The 21,764-nt window shown below is 50.5% G+C and overlaps 1 protein-coding gene across 2 annotated transcripts in view; it reads right to left on the bottom strand.

The window, feature by feature from the left end:
• STON2 (stonin 2) overlaps positions 1 to 21,764 on the bottom strand; it is an 85,492-nt gene that overhangs the window by 52,437 nt on the left and 11,291 nt on the right. The window contains exons 2-3 of one of the 2 annotated variants that reach the window (XM_075614616.1): positions 8,931 to 9,060; positions 5,103 to 5,240 (exon numbers count right to left, since the gene is read on the bottom strand). The exons of the other annotated variant lie outside the window; for it this stretch is intronic. Coding sequence (XP_075470731.1) covers positions 5,103 to 5,178 — 76 coding nt within the window. The 5' untranslated portion in view covers positions 5,179 to 5,240; positions 8,931 to 9,060. The remainder of the gene's footprint in view (positions 1 to 5,102; positions 5,241 to 8,930; positions 9,061 to 21,764) is intronic. 2 annotated transcript variants of the gene reach the window in all.

Raw genomic sequence — 21,764 nt, 5'->3', positions numbered from 1 at the left:
AGACAGAAGAAATGTACCCTGCGCCTGGACTCAAGTGATGGCCAATCTAGTTCCTGGAGCATTTTGCAGTTCTGTGTGTTATACTTACATTGTAAGACAAAGTGACATATTGAGTTGCAGAGGGTGTCTGTTTGCTAACGTTAGCTTGGCGTGCTGTACCATATACTATGTCCTCATAGTCTATAATTGGCATTAGCATCTGCTGTGCGATGCGCTTTCTGACCAGCGGGCTTAGGGAGGATTTGTTCCTATAAAGTACACCTAGTTTGGCGTAGGTTTTGGGTATCAATCAATGTGTAACCCAAATGTTAAAGGCGCAATCCAAGCAGTATCCCACATGTGTTTTTTTATTTGTTTTTTATTTTATAAATCAGTTTCGTAGTATTAGATAACACCTTACTAACTTTTTTATTTTAAAATTCAACTCAATGCAATTTTTAATGTGTTTTAATGTACCGAGCATCTCTTGATTTCTATAGCAGGTATTAGCACACTTCCCCAAGCAGTGCAAGATCTTTACAAAACTTTCCTGTTTGTGATCATTTGTTGCCAATATTTACAACAGTCTTATCTGTAAACTGTAACAATAGATAATGTTACCATAGTAATATTAGAATACATTGTAGCTGCTGAGTTACACGGCCTGAAGGATTGATTCGAAAGCCATTCAGTGAACCTTGGAAAACAGGATTTTGATGATCGATTATGGGAGAATTAATTGATCGGCAACTTAGGTAATTAGTTTTCAATAAAGGTAATGAAATGCGGCATATATATATATATATATATATATATATATATGCTGTATATATAAAAGAATATATATATTTTAGGTAATTAGTTTTCAATAAAGATAATTAAATGGTAATTAAATGCTGTATATATATATATATATATATATATATATATATATATATATATATATATATATATATATATATATATATATATTTTTTCAAGCTGTTTGGACAGCCTTTTTTAATGGATGTCAAACCATATGCCCAGATATTTAAAACTAGTGACAGGGGCTAGAATGGTGTTACAGTTGGTTCTGATCTGTAGCTCCGTCATTGGTAGCTTTAAAAATGTTGACTTGATCCCAAATACCATTGTTACAGTCTTGTCAGTGTTTAAAAAGAGTTTGTTTTGGGAAATCCAGTTTCAAGTCGCGAAACATCAGACTGAAGTATGTGTTCAAGGTCGGAGAGGCTACAGCTGTGTGCATATACAGTAGGATTCTCTCATCCGCATACATGTGTATTGAAGCTCCCTTACAAGCTGTAGGTACTGTAGATCATTAATGAAGACTGAAAAGAGTAGGGGCCCCAGAACAGAGCCTTGCGGAACCCCACAGGTGACATTCAAGATGTTAGAGCCCGAGATAGACACATGTTGGGATCTACCTGATAGGTAGGAGTGAAACCAGTTTAAAGCATGTTCCCCTATTGCAGAGCACTGGAGCTTGTTTAACAAGATAACATGATCAACAGAATCTAAAGCTTTTGCAAAATCTAGGAATATTGCAGCAGTAAGTTGTCCCCGTTCCATTCTATAGTTGATCTCATTGCAAACTTTTAGGAGGGTAGTTACCGTGGAGTGTTTGGGGTGAAAGCCAGATTGGAGTTGGCTAAGGAAATTTGTCTTGGTATAGTAATTCTTAATTGGGAGTGGACACATTTTTCCATGACTTTGGATAGAATTGGGAGAAGAGAGATTAGCCTGTAGTTTGAGCCAGTGTTTTTGTCCCCACTTTTGAAGTTTGCGCACCTCTGGCAGTTTTCCAGGTCTTGGGGATATGGCCTGCAGACAGGATAGAGTTGATTAGGGAAGCAAGTTATGTGGCAATGGCTGGGGCACCGAGCCGTGGGAACGTAGATTGTAGTTAGTCGGGTCCACATTGGCTGCTTAATTTTAATTTGAGGAGCGCTTGTGTAATCTCCTCTTCAGATACTGGGACAAATTGAAAATTGTGGGCAGTGTTGGGAGAGGGTGGGGGTGGGGGTGCTCCCAGATTAAGCTTCTCGTTTGTAGTTTGGGGGGCACTTTGCTAATAGGGAAGTAGCACACCCCACAAGGTATTCATTGAATGCGTTTGCTATGCCAGTGGGATTTGTCAGAGTAATATAATCCTTTTTCATATTAGATGGTTATTGATGGCTAGAAGGCTGGAATATATTGTGGATCTTCCATAAATTTACTGGATTTGATGTATTCTGGTGGAGATTGTCAGAGTAATATTGTGCTTTTGCATACCTTGTTTGCCTTGTGCACACGTTCCGCAGGCATCTGTAGTTATTAAGATCCTTGGTAGCGCCAGTTACTTTGTAGCTTTTCCACAAGACACCCCGAAAATGTTAAAGCACCATAAGGTCGGTTGTAAGCCACGGAAGGTGGGTGCCCCGTACTCTTATTCTGCATAGCAGAGCATAGGTGTCACAGAGTATTAAGCGCAATTAAGTGCAGAATCAGGATCATGTATCAAGTTAATTCTGTACCAAGGGCAGTTTATGTATGCACCCTTATGCAGGGTGCTGCACATTAGTTAATAAAATAATGGGGAGGTATGTGATAGCCATAGAGTCATTGTTAAGATATCTTTGGGGTGGGCAGGAGTGGGAACATTATGGTCGGGGTATGGGTTAGGTGCATTGACAGCTTGCTTGGTTAGTGGGCAGGGTTTAGGGTCAGGTCTCTGGATTTAGTCTGGTAGGTGGCATGGTGATGGGTCTGACATTGGGGACAGTGGAGGTGATTGGATCAGTGAGGTGGGTGACCTTGGATGGTTTTAGAGAGACTTTAGGAAGGTTTAGAAAGGGGTGAGGGTATTGGAGATTATGGGCATTGGGGAGTGTGGGGTAAGGAAGGGGATGGGATAGAAGGAGGTTAACAGTGATCATGGAATGTGATGGAGAAGAGATGAGTTTTGAGTTGGTAAATTCAGCCACAATCTGTTGTGGGTTAAAGTTTTTAAATGTTCAAGTGAGTAGAACTTTAGGGCTTGATTTGGGTGGTCTGATTTTCCTTACACATTACACTATTGCATGGTCACTGAAAATATCAGGTAGGATACCAGAGGATTGGTTTCTGTTGGTACTAGAGGAGAGAATCCAGTCTAGGAAGGAATGGTTGCTAGATTTAGTTTTGTCCGTGTGGGTTGGGAAATGAGTTGCGTTGGGTTTAGTGACTTGAGTTGTGTCTGGATTTTGTTCTTTTTAGTGTCGAGCCAATTGAGGTTGAAATCCCCAAGAACTAACAGCTCACTCTTCCCGTTCAGAGAGGAAATTAAGCCAAGAAAGAGTGATATCAGACAGGGATTGTATTGGGGCTTTAAGGGGCGGTAGATGCCAGCAATAAGAATGGGCTTGGAGCACAGGTCTGTGTGCCAGGGGCCAACACTGATGGTGTGCTCATAGTGGGTGTCCCAGCAGGGTCCTTGCATCAAGGTAAAAGCAAAGTGTTAATAAAACAGCAGTACGTTGTCCATGGTAAGGAAATGCAAACATGACAGAGATGGACGTTGAATTTGATTTACTGAATTATTGCTTTACTCTATTGGGAGACCCCCAAATCGAAAGCGAATACATACACCCATATTTAAAACGGAATGGGTCATAAGGTGTCTTTAGCCATTAGAAAATTTTCTATAGAATAACACTTCTTGGTAAATATTGTCATTATGAGCAATAATATTTATTATTATTATTATTTGCAATGATGATAAGATAGGAAGGATGATATTGGCTCTAAAAGCATCAATTTAATGTTGGGATTGTCTTGGTAGTGTATATATAAACTCCTATATGACCATTGATACCAACTCCACATCAGTGAGACTTTTATCTGCGCTGCCATCACCACCAATAATATTAAGAAATGACTGGTTCTGTGTGTCAATAAGAATGACGTCATTTGTTTTTTTGCCTGTTTTCCCTGTGGCATGTGAAATGTCCAAGAGAGTGTCTTCAAACTGAACCCAAGAGAACATATCTGGTTTGAGAGGTTCATGGGACTCATCCAGGGGGTCTCTCCACAAAGTCCATGTTTGAAGAGCAACCTCTGGGCAAAAACACTCACTCCCAGATGATCCATGCAGGTCCGTGTTTCCTTCTGCGGACGGCCCTAAAGTCTCTTGACCCTGCCTCAGTCCAGCTAGAACACAGATGTAACAGAGGGGCACAGAGTTTAGACTTAGGATCTGATTTAGAGTTTTCGCCATTCCTCAGAAAGTAGACCACGATTTTGTTGTGTTCAAACATATGTTGCACATAGTTTAAAATAATATAACGAGGTCTTAGATTAGCGCAATCATACATCTGTGTGTAAACATTGCTTTGTATGTAAATTGGGTGCTGATATGACAGGTGTGAGCACCCACAGTGAGTTCAATTAAATAAATTAGGCTTCTTCTCTGGCTGTCAGCTCGTTAGGTAAATGTGCTCCGTGCAATGGGTGTCTTATTTTTGGCCAACTCTAAATCAGGGTCTTATTTTTAGGGGGGGTCAAACTGCTATTAAGCGCCTGCGCAATGAGTTCGCGAAATGACTCTACTAGCCAACTCTAAATCGGCCCCATAGGCTCATAACTAGTGCTCTGCAATGGCTACTGCTGGTGGTGGAAGACGATTCACTGCCAGGTGGTGTCTTGTGGCGTAGCACGGCTTTGTGAAGACGAGCCCTGACCATGTACTGTAAAAGTGATTCTCAGAATAACCCATTCTCCCAGACTCCGGTGGGAACTCCGTTTAAATGCTATCGTCAAACGCACACATCTTGTATTTCTGTTTTTCTAATACAACGATGATTCGTGGTACATTATTAGGGTCAGGGGGACCTCGGGTGGGATACTTGGGTGTCTCCATAATCATATTCAAACCAGCTCTGCTTTGTTTCATCCTCCTCCCTTCTTAATATCCGCCTCTTATCACACGAGAGGACGGTTGTTTCATTATCATAATTGTTAATGTTATTTATGTGTGAGGCACCACCATATTCTGTAACGCAGTACAAAAGGTGAGAAGGATAACATACGAATATCACATACAAACTATTACGTGTACACAAACTGGTACAGAGCTGGACATTCACCCCCTGGTATACCAGTACCTTGGAAGTCCAAGTCATCATTAAAGGAGACCCACTCAGGTTTCTGGGTGGCCACGACCCTGGTCAGCGAGGTCATCGTGGCGCTGCACGCCTCATTCTCACCCAATGGGTTATAGATTCATGGTGGGCAGCAGACACCTACACGAAGAGAAATTAGAAGAAGTTTCTGAGGAGCATAACACTTCCTCCAGGGATTGAAGACTCAGGCCCATGTTTACTACGCAGTTCTATTCCAAGACACTGAATTACCCATTTAACCATCACTTTGTTCCCCACAACGAGGGATATGTACGGCTGCTGATCTTTGGCAAAGACCAGCATCAGACTTACCAAAGGAAATTATTCCCATTGATACAAATGTATACTTGCAGTCCCTTGCCCTGGATTTTGCCCCAGGGAGACTTTAGTCAAAATATCCGAAAGCAAGAGATCAGAAGAACGGCAAGTGGCTATAAGGACCTCCCAACATGGCTGCCGAGGCAGGACATCTGCCTCTACCAACATGGCCACCGAGGCAGAAAGTCAGCCTCTCTTTGATCAAATTGCATGCACCTGTCTGCTCCCTTTATAAGGCTGCATTCCCCGTCCCTTCCATGCCTGTGCAAGGTTCTGTTTCTCTGGACTCCTGCTGTAACCCTATCCTGCCCGCATTCACCCTGTTGCCAATTCCAGTCTGTGACCATGACCTACCTGCTTTCTCCAGCCCAGACCCCAGAACTGTGACCCCTACTACTCTGCCTTCTCCATCCCTGACCACAGAACTGTGAACCCTACTACTCTGCCTTCTCCATCCCAGACCCCAGAACTGTGACCCCTACTACTCTGCCTTCTCCAGCCCTGACCCCAGAACTGTGACCCCTACTACTCTGCCTTCTCCAGCCCTGACCCCAGAACTGTGACACCTACTACTCTGCCTTCTCCATCCCTGACCCCAGAACTGTGACCCCTACTACTCTGCCTTCTCCATCTCTGACCCCGGAACTGTGACCACTACTACTCTGCCTTCTCCAGCCCTGACCCCGGAACAGTGACCTCAATCATCCTAACTTCTCCTGCCCGGACCTCGGACCCGAACCTCACGATTCGACTCTTCAGGATTCGGATCCCAGTTACGGGTCGGTCTCTACTCTCCACCTCTGCCTAGCAGGTCTGTCTCCTGGACAGTACACATCGACGTACGTGACTGTAACAGTGGCTGAAATAGTTTGGCAGAGCAGGCCCATAGCAGGAAGGTTCTGTGGCAGGGTGGTACACCAGCAAGGTGGTACCATGGTAGAGCGGTGCTGTAGGTGGTCAGCATAGTGCCCAGGGCAAGATACCACATTGCCGCCTAAGTCAGTGGTGGCCAACTCCAGTCCTCAAAGACCAAAGCTTCTCAGAAGGTCCTCACACCTGCTGGCAGGTACTGACAAGGGTGTGCTGAAGAAAAGCAATTTGTACAAAGAATAACATTTTGGGTGATTTTGCACATATTTTCCTACATCCCAAGTGAGGCCTTCCAGGAGCAATATATTTATCTTGTTCGTGTCTGGATCAGGGGTAGCCAACTCCAGTCCTCAAGAGCTACCAACAGGTCAGGTTTTCAGAATGTCCCGGCTTCAGCACAGGTGGCTCAAACAGTCTGAGCCACTGATTGAGCCACCTGTGCTGAAACAGGGATATCCTGAAAACCTGACCTGTTGGTGGCCCTTGAGGACTTGATTTGGCCACCCCTGCTCTAAGTAAACGAAATCCTAAATTAAACCGCAGACGAGCTGAACACGTGCAGGATTTCGGGGTTCCCTTGTCTCCCTGCGCTGCTGAGCACGTGCAGGATTTCGGGGTTCCCTTGTCTCCCTGCGCTGCTGAACTCCTGCAGGATTTCGGGGTTCCCTTGTTTCCCTGTGCTGCTGAACACGTGCAGGATTTCGGGGTTCCCTTGTCTTCCCGCGCTGCTGAACATGTGCAGGATTTCGGGGTTCCCTTGTCTCCCCGCGCTGCTGAACTCCTGCAGGATTTCGGGGTTCCCTTGTTTCCCCACGCTGCTGAAAACGTGCAGGATTTTGGGGTTCCCTTGTCCCCCCGCGCTGTTGAACACCTGCAGGATTTCGGGATTCCTTTGTTTCCCCGCGCTGCTGAGCACTTGCAGGATTTCGAGGTTCCCTTGTTTCCCCACGCTGCTAAACACCTGCAGGATTTCGGGGTTCCCTTGTCTCCCCGCACTGCTGAACACCTGCCGGATTTCGGGGTTCCCTTGTTTCCCCGCGCTGCTGAACACCTGTAGGATTTCGGGGTTCCCTTGTCTCCCTGCGCTGCTGAACACGTGCAGCATTTCGGGGTTCCCTTGTTTCCCCACGCTGCTGAACACGTGCAGGATTTCGGGGTTCCCTTGTCTCCCTGCGCTGCTGAACACGTGCAGCATTTTGGGGTTCCCTTCTCTCCCCACGCTGCTGAACACCTGCAGCATTTCGGGGTTCCCTTGTTTCCCCACGCTGCTGAACACCTGCAGCATTTCGGGGTTCCCTTGTTTCCCCACGCTGCTGAACACCTGCAGGATTTCGGGGTTCCCTTGTCTCCCCACGCTGCTGAAGACCTGCAGCATTTCAGGGTTCCCTTGTCTCCCCACGCTGCTGAACACCTGCAGGATTTCGGGGTTCACTTGTTTCCCCGCGCTGCTGAACTCCTGCAGGATTTCGGTGTTCACTTGTTTCCCCGCGCTGCTGAACTCCTGCAGGATTTCGGGGTTCCCTTGTCTCCCCGCGCAGCTGAACACTTGCAGGATTTCGGGGTTCCCTTGTCTCCCCGCGCTGGAGATGATACTGGTTGTTGGTAGAAGGTGTTCCTTGATATTCTACCCAAATCCTTTCCTCCCAGAGAATCCACGGAGCTTCAAAGCACAAAGTGACCTTTCCCAGCGGTCTGAAAGGTCAGCACCGTCCTAATTAGTGTCAACAGACGGTTTCCAAAATAAATAAACATGCAAAGATTCCCGCCTGACTGAGTCTGACCGGCATTAAAAACCCACAGGAACAAAACACCATTTACCTTTAGAAACAGGTTTGTTTTTAAATTGTGAATCTTAAATAACGTGAACGTTTCAGTGAAATAGCTGTCTGTGAGTAGTGTTACTGGCTCTGCACCTCTTTACCCCAGGATGTGTCGAAAACCCGTGTAATACGGCAGGCACACACTTATAGGAGTACCGTGTTAAAATGGATTTGAAGCAAAAGGTGCCACTGCGTGCTCATTTGCATGTCATTACCCAGAATTCCTGGCTGCAGCGGAAGCACTGTATGGAAAGGCAGCGCTGCAGAGCTGTCTGAGACGTGAGTGTGACCACAAGGGATATCTTTATTTGCTGTTTTGAGGACATATTGATATGAAATAATATTTTCAGGGCTTCCATGGTGTATCTCCTGCGTCTTGCTAGGAAGCTACCTCTGAATACAGTCGTGCGTGCTGCACATTTCGTTTTATTTGGTTTAAAACCAAAATGTGCTAATCTAGTAACCGTTTTATTACAAAACATAAGCTAACGTGTTACAGAAGCTGTTAGACAGCTGAGTGCTTTCCCTCACTGTGTCACGAACCCCTTTGACTGCAGTATGTGTTGTCACTCTCTCACCCAGGGGGTAAAAGATGGAGTGAAAACTGAAACCACACCGCGCATGTGGTAGGACTACTGTTGAATTTAAGTGACTAGCCTTTGAAGTGGGAGTGGGTTTTTTGTGTGTGTGTGCCTATACTGTTCTGCTTTTGTACAGCACTGTTATGAAAAGCAGCCTTACATAGGAATAAAGAGTTTCTAATAAGGTGCTATGTTTCTGACCAGTTCTGTGCAACACTAACCTCATCTCTGGGTGACTCCCATATCCAGATTAGACTGTAAGCTCTGCGGGGTAGTGTTATACTGGATTCTTTTTCACTTTGTACGTTGCCGGTTTGCTTTGTGGAGCTGCGCTCCTGTACAGCTCTGCAGCTAGGAAACGGAAAGATTGAGGAAATCAGACACATTCCTCACAATGACACACAGAACCAACATTACAGTGACATAAACCGGTCACATCTCCCGACTCATAACAAGCACACGGGATCTCACCCCTCGCTGGCAGTAACAAGCACACGGGATCTCGCCCCTCGCTGGCAGTAACAAGCACACGGGATCTCGCCCCTCGCTGGCAGTAACAAGCACACAGGATCTCGCCCCTCGCTGGCAGTAACAAGCACACGGGATCTCGCCCCTCGCTGGCAGTAACAAGCACATGGGATCTCGCCCATCGCTGGCAGTAACAAGCACACGGAATCTCGCCCCTCACTGGCAGTAACAAGCACACAGGATCTCGCCCCTCGCTGGCAGTAACAAGCACCCGGGATCTCGCCCCTCGCTGGCAGTAACAAGCACACGGGATCTCGCCCCTCGCTGGCTGTGTCAAGCACACGGGATCTCGCCCCTCGCTGGCAGTAACAAGCACACGGGATTTCACCCCTCGCTGGCAGTAACAAGCACACGGGATCTCGCCCCTCGCTGGCAGTAACAAGCACACGGGATCTCGCCCCTCGCTGGCAGTAACAAGCACGCAGGATCCCGCCCCTCGCTGGCAGTAACAAGCACACAGGATCTCGCCCCTCGCTGGCAGTAACAAGCACACAGGATCTCGCCCCTCGCTGGCAGTAACAAGCACACGGGATCTCGTCCCTCGCTGGCAGTAACAAGCACACGGGATCTCGCCCCTCGCTGGCAGTAACAAGCACACGGGATCTCGCCCCTCGCTGGCAGTAACAAGAACACATGATCTTGCCCCTCGCTGGCAGTAACAAGCACACGGGATCTCGCCCCTCGCTGGCAGTAACAAGCACACGGGATCTCGCCCCTCGCTGGCAGTAACAAGCACCCGGGATCTCGCCCCTCGCTGGCAGTAACAAGCACACGGGATCTCGCCCCTCGCTGGCAGTAACAAGCACACAGGATCTCGCCCCTCGCTGGCAGTAACAAGCACACGGGATCTCGCCCCTCGCTGGCAGTAACAAGCACACGGGATCTCGCCCCTCGCTGGCAGTAACAAGCACACGGGATCTCGCCCCTCGCTGGCAGTAACAAGCACACGGGATCTCGCCCCTCGCTGGCAGTAACAAGCACACGGGATCTCGCCCCTCGCTGGCAGTAACAAGCACACGGGATCTCGCCCCTCGCTGGCAGTAACAAGCACACAGGATCTCGCCCCTCGCTGGCAGTAACAAGCACACGGGATCTCGCCCCTCGCTGGCAGTAACAAGCACACGGGATCTCGCCCCTCGCTGGCAGTGTCAAGCACACGGGATCTCGCCCCTCGCTGGCAGTAACAAGCACACGGGATCTCACCCCTCGCTGGCAGTAACAAGCACACGGGATCTCACCCCTCGCTGGCAGTAACAAGCACACGGGATCTCACCCCTCGCTGGCAGTGTCAAGCACACGGGATCTCGCCCCTCGCTGGCAGTAACAAGCACACGGGATCTCACCCCTCGCTGGCAGTAACAAGCACACGGGATCTCACCCCTCGCTGGCAGTAACAAGCACACAGGATCTCGCCCCTCGCTGGCAGTAACAAGCACACAGGATCTCACCCCTCGCTGGCAGTAACAAGCACACAGGATCTCACCCCTCGCTGGCAGTAACAAGCACACAGGATCTCGCCCCTCGCTGGCAGTAACAAGCACACGGGATCTCGCCCCTCGCTGGCAGTGTCAAGCACACGGGATCTCACCCCTCGCTGGCAGTAACAAGCACACGGGATCTCACCCCTCGCTGGCAGTAACAAGCACACAGGATCTCGCCCCTCGCTGGCAGTAACAAGCACACGGGATCTCACCCCTCGCTGGCAGTAACAAGCACACAGGATCTCACCCCTCGCTGGCAGTAACAAGCACACAGGATCTCGCCCCTCGCTGGCAGTAACAAGCACACGGGATCTCGCCCCTCGCTGGCAGTGTCAAGCACACGGGATCTCGCCCCTCGCTGGCAGTAACAAGCACACGGGATCTCACCCCTCGCTGGCAGTAACAAGCACACGGGATCTCGCCCCTCACTGGCAGTAACAAGCACACGGGATCTCGCCCCTCGCTGGCAGTAACAAGCACAAGGATCTCGCCCCTCGCTGGCAGTAACAAGCACACAGGATCTCGCCCCTCGCTGGCAGTAACAAGCACACAGGATCCCGCCCCTCGCTGGCAGTAACAAGCACACAGGATCCCGCCCCTCGCTGGCAGTAACAAGCACACAGGATCCCGCCCCTCACTGGCAGTAACAAGCACACGGGATCTCGCCCCTCGCTGGCAGTAACAAGAACAAGGATCTCGCCCCTCGCTGGCAGTAACAAGAACAAGGATCTCGCCCCTCGCTGGCAGTAACAAGCACACAGGATCTCGCCCCTCGCTGGCAGTAACAAGAACAAGGATCTCGCCCCTCGCTGGCAGTAACAAGCACACGGGATCTCGCCCCTCGCTGGCAGTAACAAGCACACGGGATCTCGCCCCTCGCTGGCAGTGACAAGAACAAGGATCTCGCCCCTCGCTGGCAGTAACAAGCACACAGGATCTCGCCCCTCGCTGGCAGTAACAAGCACACGGGATCTCGCCCCTCGCTGGCAGTAACAAGCACACAGGATCTCGCCCCTCGCTGGCAGTAACAAGCACACGGGATCTCGCCCCTCGCTGGCAGTAACAAGCACACAGGATCTCGCCCCTCGCTGGCAGTAACAAGCACACGGGATCTCGCCCCTCGCTGGCAGTAACAAGCACACAGGATCTCGCCCCTCGCTGGCAGTAACAAGCACACGGGATCTCGCCCCTTGCTGGCAGTAACAAGCACACGGGATCTCGCCCCTCGCTGGCAGTAACAAGCACACGGGATCTCGCCCCTCGCTGGCAGTAACAAGCACACGTGATCTCACCCCTCGCTGGCAGTAACAAGCACATGGGATCTCACCCCTCGCTGGCAGTAACAAGCACACAGGATCCCGCCCCTCGCTGGCAGTAACAAACACACGGGATCTCACCCCTCGCTGGCAGTAACAAGCACACAGGATCCCGCCCCTCGCTGGCAGTAACAAACACACGGGATCTCGCCCCTCGCTGGCAGTAACAAGCACACGGGATATCGCCCCTCGCTGGCAGTAACAAGCACATGGGATCTCGTCCCTCCCTGGCAGTAACAAGCACACGGGATCTCGCCCCTCGCTGGCAGTAACAAGCACACGGGATCTCGCCCCTCGCTGGCAGTAACAAGCACACGGGATCTCGCACCTTGCTGGCAGTAACAAGCACACGGGATCTCATCCCTCGCTGGCAGTAACAAGCACACGGGATCTCGCTCCTCGCTGGCAGTAACAAGCACACGGGATCTCGCCCCTCGCTGGCAGTAACAAGCACACAGGATCTCACCCCTCGCTGGCAGTAACAAGCACACGGGATCTCGCCCCTCGCTGGCAGTAACAAACACACGGGATCTCGCCCTTCGCTGGCAGTAACAAACACACGGGATCTCGCCCCTCGCTGGCAGTAACAAGCACACGGGATCTCGCCCCTCGCTGGTAGTAAGAAGCACACGGGATCTCGCCCCTCGCTGGCAGTAACAAGCACACGGGATCTCGCCCCTCGCTGGCAGTAACAAGCACATGGGATCTCGCCCCTCGCTGGCAGTAACAAACACACGGGATCTCGCCCCTCGCTGGCAGTAACAAGCACACGGGATCTCGCCCCTCGCTGGCAGTAACAAGCACACAGGATCTCGCCCCTCGCTGGCAGTAACAAGCAAACGGGATCTCGCCCCTCGCTGGCAGTAACAAGCACACGGGATCTCGCCCCTCGCTGGCAGTAACAAGCTCACGGGATCTCGCCCCTCGCTGGCAGTAACAAGCACACGGGATCTCGCCCCTCGCTGGCAGTAACAAACACACGGGATCTCGCCCCTCGCTGACAGTAACAAGCACACAGGATCTCGCCCCTCGCTGGCAGTAACAAGCACACGGGATCTCGCCCCTCGCTGACAGTAACAAGCACACAGGATCTCGCCCCTCGCTGGCAGTAACAAGCACACAGGATCTCGCCCCTCGCTGGCAGTAACAAACACACGGGATCTCGCCCCTCGCTGGCAGTAACAAGCACACGGGATCTCGCCCCTCGCTGGCAGTAACAAGCACACGGGATCTCGCCCCTCGCTGGCAGTAACAAGCACACGGGATCTCGCCCCTCGCTGGCAGTAACAAGCACACGGGATCTCGCCCCTCGCTGGCAGTAAAAAGCAGACAGGATCTCGCCCCTCGCTGGCAGTAACAAGCACACGGGATCTCGCCCCTCGCTGGCAGTAACAAGCACACGGGATCTCGCCCCTCGCTGGCAGTAACAAGCACACGGGATCTCGCCCCTCGCTGGCAGTAAAAAGCAGACAGGATCTCGCCCCTCGCTGGTAGTAAGAAGCACACGGGATCTCGCCCCTCGCTGGCAGAGAGAATATCACATTCAGAGACGGGTTTATGTTGCATGATCTTAGTCTGTGTGCAAAGAAAAACATAAACCAGGGGTTCTGAACTCCAGTCCTCAAGACCCCCCAACAGGTCAGGTTTTAAGGATATCCCTGCTTCAGCACAGGTGGGTCAGTCTTTGACTGAACCACTGATTGAGCCACCTGTGCTGAAACAGGGATAGCCTTAAGACCTGTTGGGGGGTCTTGAGGCCTGGAGAACCCCTGGGTTATGGGTTATGGGTTACAGGTAGACCTGGCCTCTTATAATCCAACCTCCTGCTTCTATAGGTGGCTCCCTTCTTCAGTGCCACCGGGTCAGAAACAAAGCAAAGCCCCCTATATGCAGTCTGCACCCCTAAATTACGTTTAGCTCACCCAGTGCCACATAATGTGGAATAGATGAGAACGCAGCGTACACATTTACACTGCGATTAAACACGTGTTTTAGATTAAAGAAACCACGCAATAAACTGGGACGCACCCTGAAATAAGTTCAATAGAAAGTCAAACTCAGCGGGTTCCAAATGTTAGCACCAAATGCAGCATTTTGAGAGAATATATATATACTAGCTGAGAGCCCCGGCGTTGCCCGGGATGTTTGTGGTGTGGGTGTGGCATTTGGGTGGGGAGTGGTCCACGCGGCCCATGTGCGGTGGTAGTGCTGCTGTGGCTGTACTGATGGTGATTGTATCGGTGTGCTGATTTGGGAGGGTTTGGTGCTGATGTAGGGGTGCGGATGTGGGTGTGCCGATGGGGGAGGTGCGAAGGTGCCAATGTGTGGGTGCTGATGGTGTTGATGGGGGCTGGGAATGGCGGGGAGGCGAGAATGGCAGTGTGCTGGGGGGGGCATGGGATACCGGTGTGCTGATGTGGTGGTGCTGGGGATAGTGTGTGTGTGTATATACATGTTTGTGTGTATACATTGTATGTGTGTGTGTGTGTGTATACATGTGTGTGTGTGTATGTGTACGTGTGTGTGTATACATGTGTGTGTATACATGTATGTGTGTGTATGTATACATGTGTGTATGTATATATTGTGTGTATACAACATGTTTGTGTGTGTATACACATGTGTGTGTATACACATGTGTGTGTGTATACATGTGTGTGTATACACGTGTGTGTGTATACACGTGTGTGTATACACGTGTGTGTGTGTGTATACATGTGTGTGTGTATACATTATGTGTATGTATACCTGTGTGTATACCTGTGTGTGTATACGTGTGTGTGTGTACGTGTACATGTGTGTGAGTATACGTGTACATGTGTGTGTGTGTGTACGTGTCTACGTGTACATGTGTGTGTGTGTACGTGTACATGTGTGTGTGTCTACGTGTACATGTGTGTGTCTACGTGCGTGTGTGTACGTGTGTGTACGTGTGTGTGTGTGTGTGTGTGTGTGTGTACGTGTGTGTGTGTGTGTACGTGTGTGTGTGTGTCTACATGTGTGTGTGTTTATGTGTGTGTGTGTCTACGTGTGTGTGTTTGTGTCTACGTGTGTGTGTTTGTGTCTACGTGTGTGTGTTTGTGTATACGTGTGTGTGTTTGTGTATACGTGTGTGTGTGTGTGTATACGTGTGTGTGTGTATACGTGTGTGTGTGTCTACGTGTGTGTGTCTACGTGTGTGTGTGTGTGTGTGTGTGTCTACGTGTGTGTGTGTCCCTGTGTGTGTGTGTGTTTGTGTCCCTGTGTGTCCTTTGGCCCGTCACTCCGCCTCAGGCAAATGAGAGGTGTGCGGGGGCGGGCCAAGGGACCAATGAGGTGGGAAGGGGGGGAGGAGGTGGGAAGGGGGGGGAGGAGGTGGGAAGGGGGGGAGGAGGTGAGGAGGGGGGAAGAGGGGGAAGGGGGGGGGAGGTGGGAAGGGGGGGAGGTGGTGGGGAGAAGGGGGGAAGGGGGGGGAAGGTGGTGGGAAGGGGGGGTGGAGGGGGAAGGTGGTGGGAAGGGGAGGTGAAGGGGGTGGGGGGTGGAGGTGAAGGGGAGGGTGGAGGGGAGGTGAAGGGTGGGGTGGAGGGGAGGTGAAGGGGGGGTGGAGGGGAGGGGAAGGGGGGTGGAGGGGAGGTGAAGGGGGGGGTGGAGGAGAGGTGAAGGGGGGGTGGAGGGGAGGTGAAGGGGGGGTGAAGGGGAGGTGGAGGGGAGGTGAAGGGGTGTGTGGAGGGGAGGTGAAGGGGAGGTGAAGGGGGGGTGGAGGGAGGTGAGGGGTGGGTGAGGGGAGATGAAGGCCGCTCCCTCACCCGTCCGGCCGCTCACTCACCCGTCCGGCCGCTCACTCACCCGTCCGGCAGCTCCCTCACCCGTCCGGCAGCTCCCACGTGGATCTGAGGCGGGAGGCAGCTTGTTGTGGCCGCTCCCCCGCTGTGTCCTGGGCGCTCGCTCCCCCGCTGACTGTAGCGGCGCCGGGGGGGGAGGGGGTGGAGGGGAGGTGAAGGGGGGTGAGGGGTGGGTGAGGGGAGGTGAAGGGGGGTGAGGGGAGGTGAAGGCCGCTCACTCACCCGTCCGGAAGCTCCCACGTGGATCTGAGGCGGGAGGCAGCGTGTTGTGGCCGCTCCCCCGCTGTGTCCCGGGCGCTCGCTCCCCCGCTGACTGTAGCGGCGCCGGGGGGTGGGGGGGCTGAAAGCGCGGGAAACAGGGAGACACGGGGAGAGGAGGAGGTGCGCGCGGGTGTGGAGGCTGATGTTCGGGGAGGAAGAGGCGGAGGCTCCGGGACCGGCGGGTATGTGAGCCCCACCCCCCGGGTTATACATGCTGCTAATGTACACCCCCCCCTACTCTGTGTGTGTGTGTGTGTGTCCGTGTGTCCCTGTGTCCGTGTGTCCCTGTGTGTGTGTGTCCCTGTGTGTGTGTGTGTCCCTGTGTGTCCTTTGGCCCGTCACTCCGCCTCAGGCCAATGAGAGGTGTGCGGGGGCGGCCCAAGGGACCAATGAGATTTCCCCTAGGGACACCGGACATCCAGGCAGGCAGGCATACAGTGCTTTCACTAATATAGTATAAGATATATATATATATACACACACACACACACACACACACACACACACACACTTGTATCACGCCTCAGTAGAATAAAGCTGTAAAGGACCATTCCTGCAGCAATATAACTTAAAGTAAAGTCGCGTATACGTACAATTTAATGCACAATCTGGCGCAGTGACCCCCTTGCCGTGTCCCCCACCCCACAAAAGAAGCACTTGTGTCCTTGTTTTCTAAGTTACAGTTTGATGAGACGGATAAGCTCCGTTGGATATACTGCAGGTCCCTTCTGTCCCTGTCTGTCCCTTCTGTCCCTGTGCGGCTGTCACCTTCGCTGGGAAGATATTTTAAGGACTGAAAGTTTGTGTCATTATATAATATTGTATTGCGAGTGCCTGACTGGTGTGTGACATGTAATTCCCCTCTCCCGCAGTGTCACTGTATCATAGCGAGACACTGCTAACACTTGGGTCTCCTCTTCAGAGTGTCACTACGTCACTGTCACCCTGTAGTGTGACACACTTGACATGCCCCAGTGTCACAATAAAGGGACAGATTCAGTGAAGCATCAATGTATCCACGTCTCACTGAAATGCAGCTTTAAAGCGTGCTCATCTCTTTAATATTTCCACTTCTCTTCTGCATGCTTAGGCCATCTCTGGATCAGGCAATGTTCTGCTCCAAAGAGTGAAAGATAACCCTCCCTCCGGAGTGCTCCTCCGGAGAGTACAAGTTCAGTGTAAAACTGTAAACACTCCGAACTCAGAGAAAAATCTGCAAAGCAAATCTGTAAAGGTCTTGTCTTTTTGCACAAAGTTCACACACTGTCACACACTGTCACACACACATGGACGCATGCACACAGACACAAGCGCGCACTTACATACTGTGATACAATCACTGTCCCTGTATATGCTGGGGTGTTGCAGATAATATGCTTCCCAGCCTACAAAATAAGCCCCACGGAGAGAAATACAATGTTTCCGGCCTTATTCTGGGACTAAAAGATGCGACAAAGTGGTGTGGGCATCACAATACACAACCAAGTGCACACAGACACAAACATGCACATACTTATATATACACACACACAGATACACACAAGCAAAAACACAATCGGATACATCTAACAATGTCAAACTTTAACCTTTTGCTGCCAGAGGGTCCCTCAGGCAGTGAAAGGTTAACATCGGCATATTTAGTAGACATGCCCCCAGCTGTAGCTTACACATATCTAATGTCCCCAGACAAGCAATGCATGGTAACCCATTCACTGCCGCGGAGCCAGGAGTATACTGCAAAGCAAAGGGTTATGAAGGTGACTTTGCTGTCATGATGACCTTTTTAAGCCCTTTCCATGCTGGTCATTCCAGCACCGGAGGGGTTAATCCCAGCCCGCGCAGAAGGGACTGAACACTAAAATATTTATCTCCAGGGCTGAGAGGCTGAAGGAGCCTCTCCGAGTATCCGCCAAGCAGGAGGATGCAAACAGCCACATAACAATGAACGTGTCAGGGGCCGAGCAGCACAGGGGCACGGAGAAGGGAACTTCTTCCAGCCCGCAGGTCCTGGGGACGCACAGAACCCGGGGCGGACATCAGGAAGGAAGAGAAGCTATTTCTGGGACACACTGTTACTATCTGGGTCTCACGCACTCTGTACAAATACAGAACAGGAGGGGCAGAGGGCAGAGGGCAAAGGGCTTACACCAGCAGGTCCTTCACCTTTTCATGCTTTTTTTTAATGGGAATTTTCCACAATACTGTATGCGGTAACATAGTGGGGATTTCTGCTTGTAAATGTGTAGGCCAGGGGCGGCCAACTCCAGTCGTCGAGGGCCACCAACAGGTCAGGTTTTAAGGATATTCCTGCTTCGGCACAGGAAGACTGAGCCATTGATTGAGCCATCTGTGCTGAAGCAGGGATATCTGTTGGTGGCCCCTGAGGACTGGATTTGGCACGGATCGACCCACCTATGCTGAAGCAGGGATATCCTTAAAACCTGACCCGTTGGTGGCCCTTGAGGACTGGACTTGGCCACTCCTGCCATACAGCGAAAGTGAAAACACCCAGTGTAGGAGCTGGCCATGTTCCCGGGAGTCTTCCCTGCCAGTCCAGTTACCTAGGAAGCTCTAACCTACAGGATCTTCTGCCCCAGGAAGGAGCATTACCTACTGCAGGGAAGTGAAATAACCGCCATGTTCAGCTGGCAGGGATGGAGGGTCACAAGAACCTCCGTATAAAACACATGGTACAATGCAGCTCTCGCTTCAGTCTGACAGAAGGTGTTAAATACATCAAACTCCAACATTAGCCATTTTAATTTAGTTAATTGGCCCATATGCACTAAATGGTGCTACGATGTAGCCCATCTTAACTCCCATTCATTTAAGAGTAGCACCCTTTAGTACAGGGGAGCGCAATTTTTTTTCCCTGCACGCCCTGCCGGCTGTCCCCCTCTCTTCGTGCCCCCCTCCTTACCTTGGTTCTGACGTCATGATGCCGCGTTGCCATGGTGACGCGTCATCAGAAGACGTCTGAACCAAGGTAAGAGAGAGTTACAGAGGCCTTCGCAGCTTCCACGGCATTTAATGTAAATGCCTTCGGGAAGTGCGTAGGGCCTCTGTAACCCCCGCGCCCCCCCGGTTTGCGCACCCCTGCTTTAGTACATATGGGTCATTGTTAGATATTTAGAACATGTCTATTAGCATCAATGTATCAGGCACCTTCCTCTAAGGTTACCTCATCTGCACCAGTCAGATTTGGGGAGTGGTTCTATGGAGTGTTCTTTGAGATATTAGAATATGATTGGCTATTTAATGCAAGGCCGCCATTTTGTTTTTATTCGTGTCACTTTGTATTCATTTTCTGTTTAACGGAGGCAGAGGAAACCTTATCTGCCAAGATAACATGTATAAAATAAAACCCGTCACGTTTACTGAAGATAATGAAACTCCAACATTTCTAACTATCTAACTACACCGCCTCCCGACCATAAGTATGTCACTAGCAGTGAGAGCCGGGCGCATGGTGGGAGGCGGGAAATGGTCCCACTCACAAGCTATCCTGCTTCTTGTCCTTGTTAAATTGTGTCCACGTGAGCTGCAATCAGCAACAGACAAAACAAAACCACAACAGCACATCTCAGCAAAATGCTGACGAGCCACAGGCCGTGAGAACACAACGGTCCAGACAAACCAACTGCCAATGTTAACATCCTAAAGAAGGAGAGAAGAAATAAATGCACAAAAGCGCACAAGGGACGGAATTAGTATTAATTTATTAAAACAAACACATAAACAGCTGAGGGGATCCAACCCCTCCTCAGCTCAATGAATTAACTGCCCAGAAATGTAAACCATATATATGGTCTCTAAACATAGAAAGCTCTAACACAGTAAAACATACACAACATAAGAAAAAAACACACAATCAATGTAAAAATAATAAACAGAGAAAGTACTAACAGCCCAAGGGAGTTAAGGTAAAAACCGCCATAGAGAGCTATAATACTGCTGACAGGGGGAAACGAACACTCACACTGAGGCAGAGAAGGGGGACCTCTGATAGCCGTACAGGATCCGGATCACGGCATCAAAGGAAGATGGAAACAACCGACTCTGGAGCCTCAGGCAAGCTCCGTTTCAGCCTCTCAGCAAACACGCGCAGGATGACCTGTCGTGACCTCTACGCGTTTCGCACCACGTGCTTCGTCAGGAGGTCACGTACAGCGTCATCTGCGCGTATTTGTAGGAAGAAGGGAATCAGTTAGGACGGCCCCCTTCCGACGCCAGACCCAATGCCCTTAGAATGCCAGCTCCCGCAACCAGCAGCCGCTCTGTCTCCGTATCCCGCCTCACTGCGCCGCCCAGGAACCCCGCATCTTATCGTGTGTCCGCTATCCAGAACCTCCAAACCTTCGGTTTGGATTCGTATCTGTGTCTGTTAAACCGGCAACACGTGACCGCTGTAATACGTGACATTGCAAGGGAAAGAGGTAGCATCACTTTAAACATACTACTGGCATTCTAAGGGCATTGGGTCTGGCGTCGGAAGGGGGCCGTCCTAACTGATTCCCTTCTTCCTACAAATACGCGCAGATGACGCTGTACGTGACCTCCTGACGAAGCACGTGGTGCGAAACGCGTAGAGGTCACGACAGGTCATCCTGCGCGTGTTTGCTGAGAGGCTGAAACGGAGCTTGCCTGAGGCTCCAGAGGCGGTTGTTTCCATCTTCCTTTGATGCCGTGATCCGGATCCTGTACGGCTATCAGAGGTCCCCCTTCTCTGCCTCAGTGTGAGTGTTCGTTTCCCCCTGTCAGCAGTATTATAGCTCTCTATGGCGGTTTTTACCTTAACTCCCTTGGGCTGTTAGTACTTTCTCTGTTTATTATTTTTACATTGATTGTGTGTTTTTTTCTTATGTTGTGTATGTTTTACTGTGTTAGAGCTTTCTATGTTTAGAGACCATATATATGGTTTACATTTCTGGGCAGTTAATTCATTGAGCTGAGGAGGGGTTGGATCCCCTCAGCTGTTTATGTGTTTGTTTTAATAAATTAATACTAATTCCGTCCCTTGTGCGCTTTTGTGCATTTATTTCTTCTCTGTTTCTCAGGGTGTCCTCCCCCCCTTCGAGGGGGGATCACCTCTGAAGTGGGAGCCTCTGGGGAGACGCTCCATGCACGAGCAGCACAGGGATTATTCCTAACGAAACAACTGCAGCACGAGCGCTGAAAATCCTGCTTTTTGCATCCTAAAGAAGGAAGAGACACCAGCAATAATTGGGGGTCATCCACTTCAGCATTTTATTTGTGTCCCCAGTACCAGAAAAAGGGGTTCAATTCCCCAACACACATTGCTGAGATTATGAATCGTACACGAGCACAACACAGAACACACAACACACATAGCAACAACACACTCTGCAGACTAATGCAGATCTAGTCAAAGACTCGGCTTTGATATTACACCAGTGGGTAAAGCTCACGGGGAATCGCCTACGAATGAAACGTTTTTCAGATAGCTTTTAATGGGGGTAATGATAACAGCAAAATGAAGAAGAGCTACACTCCTCAAGTACCTTTACGTCGTATACTGTATATACTCCGATATCTATAGGGTATAAGCAAAGAAAAGATATTATGGTAAATAGATGTGACCCTCCTTGCCCGCAGCCGTCTCTAACGGAGTTTGCAGTGATATATAT

Source organism: Ascaphus truei, chromosome 9, assembly GCF_040206685.1.
Source record: "Ascaphus truei isolate aAscTru1 chromosome 9, aAscTru1.hap1, whole genome shotgun sequence".
NCBI lineage: Eukaryota > Metazoa > Chordata > Amphibia > Anura > Ascaphidae > Ascaphus > Ascaphus truei.
The sequence above is the reverse complement of the archived record's forward strand: the minus strand, read 5'-3'. Positions and strand labels throughout refer to the sequence as shown.